General features: G+C 38.9%; 1 protein-coding gene across 1 annotated transcript; it reads right to left on the bottom strand.

Moving 5' to 3' along the window:
* Nucleotides 1-654: 654 nt before the first annotated feature.
* LOC146889620 (trypsin-4-like) lies at nucleotides 655-4,628 on the bottom strand. Its single transcript, XM_085683984.2, has 5 exons — nucleotides 4,472-4,628; nucleotides 3,261-3,420; nucleotides 1,566-1,819; nucleotides 1,125-1,261; nucleotides 655-854 (listed from the first exon to the last, which is right to left on the bottom strand). Exons 1-5 carry the CDS (start codon nucleotides 4,548-4,550, stop codon nucleotides 705-707), a joined length of 780 nt encoding a protein of 259 aa, XP_085540110.2. The 5' UTR covers nucleotides 4,551-4,628; the 3' UTR covers nucleotides 655-704.
* Nucleotides 4,629-5,080: the final 452 nt, after the last annotated feature.

Here is a 5,080-nt window from a genome sequence, read left to right as displayed (position 1 = left end):
CCTCTGTGCACTAGTTTTTTAGGTTTGCCACTCCAATAACAATCACTCTACATGGAGAGGAACCTAAGTGTGGGAATGTTTATGCAGATCTCAGACTATTGCATACATATTTTCTTATCATGGATAAGTGGAAGGAATTGTTATAGGCATATGAGGAATAGAGGTAGGGGAAAGCTATTCCTATGGGCACATGTACAAGTCCTACAGGCTTTCTGTGAGGAAAAAAATGTTTCCACGCTAATCAGTGTGTGTAAGAATCTCAGCATCTATGATGATAAATGAGTACGTTAACACCTTCAGGACCCATTGCAACCTAATAGAAAAACTCCTGTTTAAAATACATGATATTTATTGCTACCGATGAATGTATTCGTGAAAGTGTTTGTTCAAAAACCACACATAAATGTAAAAGAATATTAAGACTTTTTATCATCTTTCTTCTGATACATGATTTTTAAAAAGAAAGCCAAAACCTCCGTTTCTTCTACAATTTAGTGTTAGTTTTTTTTCAACTGCTGTTGACTTACAATTCCATTCAAAGTTTTTGGAGGCATAGGATGCTCTCCATATCTCAAGGATAGATAAAGATAACCTCAAATGGGTATATATTTCTCACAGACAAGAGTATAAACTGATAAGACCAAGACACAGAAAGTAAGGAATTCAGTTTATTGACATAGTGATTTCAGGGGCATGAAAGATTCTTAGTTGGCAGCAATGGTGCTTTGAATCCAGTTAACATAGTTGCAGACCTTGGTGTACACACCAGGGAGATTCTTCTGGGCACAGCCATAGCCCCAGGAGACAATGCCCTGGAGCTGTCCATTGCAGACCACAGGGCCACCAGAGTCACCCTAGGATAGAGGAATAAAGTGTTTAACAAAGGGGCATGTGAAAAAAAAAAGACCACATCTACTCCGACGTGAAGATACAATTCTAGCCTCCCTTGGTCACCATTATTTATCCAATCCCCTATTCTCACTAATCTGTTTAAATAATATCCAGAATAGACCTCTTCCCTTTTCCATGAAACTACAAGAGACAAGTTCCTGACCCACACACTTGGCCAATCCACTCCCACTCCCGGGAAAACAAGATATTTATATGAGAAGGGATTCAATTACCTGGCAGGAATCTTTGCCTCCCTCCAGGTAGCCAACACAAATCATGTTACTGGTTATCTGTCCAGGGTAGGCGGATTGACAGGCAGACTGAGTCAGAATTGGGGCCTTCAGGCACTGGAGCAGGTCTGGGTTGTTCACTATGAAGAAAGGAGAAGAAAGAATGTGATAGAGACCAGGCTAGGGATCAATATTTCGGTGTTGTCCAGTATGTGACCCCTGAAAAACTGCCATTGAAGAGGTACTAGAGTCACCCTGGGATACACTGGTATAGAGGATTGCTCTGCTACCTTCAAGATATTACGAATAGTCATTATTGATGTCTTTCTTGGAAATAATGATAGTACATTCTGCAACTCTCTGGTTTACATTCTAGAGCCAGATCATTCTGTAGGTCAGTGCCTCTTGTGATCATTTAAAACCTTGTGTGAATGAAGTACTCACCACCAGAGCTCAAGGTGTTGCCCCAGCCAGAGATGAGGCACTGAGTGCCAGCAGCTGCGCAGGAGGTGGGCAGAGCTACAGTGGCCACTTTGGCATTGAGGGTCACAGGGGAAGCAAGCTTGATCAGCATGATGTCATTGTTCAGGGTTGATGAACTGAAGCTGGGATGCTTGATGATCTTGGAGGCAGTGACATACTGCTCAGTGCCTTCCGCGACATTGATGTTGTGTTCCCCCAGTCTCACTTGGATGCGGCTGTTGGAAAGAAAAGAAATGGCAGAAAATTCCTATCCATTACCTCAGATAGTCCAGAGTCATTTAACCCTTTTAAATGGAGAAGTCCGGAGAGGGAATGAGGCTGGTTTAACATCAAAAAAAAAAAAAATAGCAGAGGTGTGATTTGAGAGTAACATCTTGAGACCCAAATTCCTCTCTAATTCAAAGACAAAAAATATGAGCAGGTAAAGACTGCTCACCAACCTATGGTTCTCAAATGGATGCAAATCATCCAATAAAATGATCTAATGCTTGAAAGCAGATACACATGCATTAGTAGCTCACTCAGGGGAAGGGGCACAAAGATCTCTGAGACCAAGGCCAGCCTGTACTACAAAATGAGTTCTAGGACAGTCCGAGTTACATAGCAAAACTCTATGTCAATAAAAACAAACAAACAAAGAAAAAGAAAAGAATAGTTTGAACCAAGCAACTTTGGCACCTCAGAACTTGCTTTGAATTTTAGCCATCTGCGTTTATTTCTCAACTTTCTGAATTAGAATCTTAATGATTCATATGCATTTTCTGGTAAGAAACCCGCTTTTAATGAATCTGATACCTGATTATCTCTATATAATGAAATGAGTCTAAATAGACAGTTTAAGCACATGGCTTGAGTTGTCAATGTGTCTTCTCAACATGCTCTAGGTTCATGAAGATGAAAAGGACAAGTACGGCATTAGAATTCCAGCTGTCATTTCTCTATTCCTTCAGGTGCCCCGTCTATCCATGTCCACTATCCCCAATCATGGCTTCAGTCTCTCCCATTTATAAAATGAAGATATTGCCCCATGATTGCAAAAACCTCCAATCACCCAATTAAAAACCTTATGCTTAAAAACCAAAACTACATGTTGTTGAGCAATATAATTTATAGACTCTATGCCATCATAGAGACTACATATGAAAACATCTAAGGGCAAAACCCTAGTAGCATCACAGAAATGCAGTTGATGTTGAAATCCAATTACATGCTATAGTAAAAATATAAATTTTTATGATCTATCAAGAAAGATCTGTCCACTTCCAGAATAATAATGGATATATTAGATTTCCTTTATAATTCAAAAAGCTTGCTGATTGTCCAAACTCAGAAAACTCAGTTTATCTCCCTGCTACAGGACTCAGTGTAACAATGTGAAGTCTTTGAGTGACTTCATGTTAGTTCTATTATCCCTAGTATTAATTTTCATTTCTTTTGTTATTTTTATTATCCCTGGTTGACTTTGAATGGTTCAGGGTTGTAAAGGGCTTAATATTTGTTGAGCTTTTTCTCTACAAACTCATGAAAGAAATTGCACTCAATGATCTCTCTTCTCTGAGTCTTCCATTCATTTAATTACCTCAGTTGATGCCTGATCTAATCCCATTCCCTAGGAAATGTCACATGTGTTCTGTAAAGACAGAGCCCATCACTTACGACTTGTAGCAATGAGCAGCAGACACCACCCATTGGCTATTGATGAGGGAGCCTCCGCAAAAGTGGTAGCCAGAGTTCAGAGACACCTGGTAGGGGACAGAATTCGCCTGGCAGGTATATCCTCCAACGATCTTATCATCGTCGTCAACAGGGAAAGCAACTTGAGTAGAAAAGAAGAGAGCAGACAATTCATCAAGATACTGGAAATTGCAGTCCTCAGTCCTGTTTCAACCTCAAGCTAATTAGGAATCCTTATTTATTACAGTAACTAAAGGCAAAAGGCAACAGTAGACTTCTGGTGTCTTCTAATAGTTCACAATACAGAGCACTGTCCATAATACATTATAAAGATTCTCTGTAAGTGACAATGTTCTGATGGATTACAGGAAACAGGGCAAGGGATGACCTCAGACTGCAGGAATAGGCACAGGGATTGTTGTCTGATCCACTACTTGCTTTAATCTCTTGTTCATAATTCCTTGATCCCCTGTGTCTAACAGAGCTTAAGGGGATTTGGATAGTTGAAACAATCTTGGAAAATATCTTCGGTATGTAGACCTCAATATTTCTAAGTGTTTTTACAGCTCAGTTTATATATTAAGGTCTTATGTAGGAAATAAAGATAGAATGCTATTGACCAAGTCCATTTATTTTTAATCCTGATTGCATGTTTATGAGTTTTAATATCATTTATGCATTTAATATTTATTAGTAAATAATAATACATAATAAAGATATAATATATTAAATTCATATATATATATATATATATATATATATATATATATATATATATATATAGAAATCCCCTTACTATTACAAATTTACTGCTCCTGCCACATAAGGGCAGAATTTTAAGACATTAATCTCCAGTATAATTAGGTTTTCAACTTTCAAATAAGAGTATTATCTGCAAAGATATTTGTGGCTTAGCTATCCCCAAACTGCTGGACCCAAACCAGAGTTTTTAGGGTTCATTTCCCAGAACCTCCTCATGCCTTCCATTTCAAGACATTGGGATCCCATAGTAAACAAGTGTAGAGGGGGTAGAAAGATAAAGCTTACAAAGAAATAAGAAATACAGATTCAGAGTTGTGGCAGGAAGGCAGAGGACAGTGGAGTACTGAAAGTACAAGAAGCATCTTTAGTGGTAGGGTTGATAGTCTCCTGGAGAAGAAAGAGAAAGACTTGGGTCAAGGCATGGAACTCACCAGTAGCTCCCACAAGGGCCAGGAAGAGGAGTGCACTCATCGTGGCAGAAGGTAGTGAGTGCTTGGGAAGAGCCTGCATTTATACTCTGTTGGAGGGAGAAGGAGGTACAGAGGGGAGGGGCCCAACTGCCTCTTCCCAAGCACACCTGTGAGTTTCCCCTTCCTAGGTCATGCATTATCTCTACTTTATTTGTCCATTCTGTGGGTAGGTGAGGAACATGTGATAAGGAAACTTTTATTCTTGCTGACGTGAACAGCTGATTCTTGAAAGGATGCCAGGATGCAAAAACAGTATAACTATAGAATACCTATGTAGCTGGTATTTCTTAGGGTTATATAAAGACATTAGATGGTAGAGCATAATCATGGTCCTTAAACATACCCAGACTTCAAAAAACTTGATTTCAAGAAGACCTGGTATTGGTGGTTTAGTGGGTATTTAGAGATCTCGAGCCCTATGAGAAGAATTACATTGTTTCCTTATCTTATAAATATGAGTTGAAGATTCATAGCTCTCGAATAATCTATTATATATAAAGGTCATATTCAAGGGCTTGGTGATCAGAATTAGAGAATCATTTTATGACAAATGGATGAATGGACTTGCTG

Source organism: Myodes glareolus, chromosome 25 (assembly GCF_982192425.1).
Source record: "Myodes glareolus chromosome 25, mMyoGla1.1, whole genome shotgun sequence".
Lineage (NCBI taxonomy): Eukaryota > Metazoa > Chordata > Mammalia > Rodentia > Cricetidae > Myodes > Myodes glareolus.
Note: the sequence above shows the minus strand (reverse complement) of the source record. Positions and strands in the feature narration are given on the sequence as shown.

What these genes read in the sequence shown, in the direction of transcription:
- LOC146889620 (XM_085683984.2), bottom strand. Translation starts at nt 4,550, where the DNA reads ATGCAGGCTCTTCCCAAGCACTCACTACCTTCTGCCACGATGAGTGCA. An exon ending in GGCCCTTGTGGGAGCTACTG is followed by an intron (nt 3,421 to 4,471) that starts GTGAGTTCCATG and finishes TTTCTACTCAAG; the next exon opens with TTGCTTTCCCTGTTGACGAC. An exon ending in GCTGCTCATTGCTACAAGTC is followed by an intron (nt 1,820 to 3,260) that starts GTAAGTGATGGG and finishes TCTTTCCAACAG; the next exon opens with CCGCATCCAAGTGAGACTGG.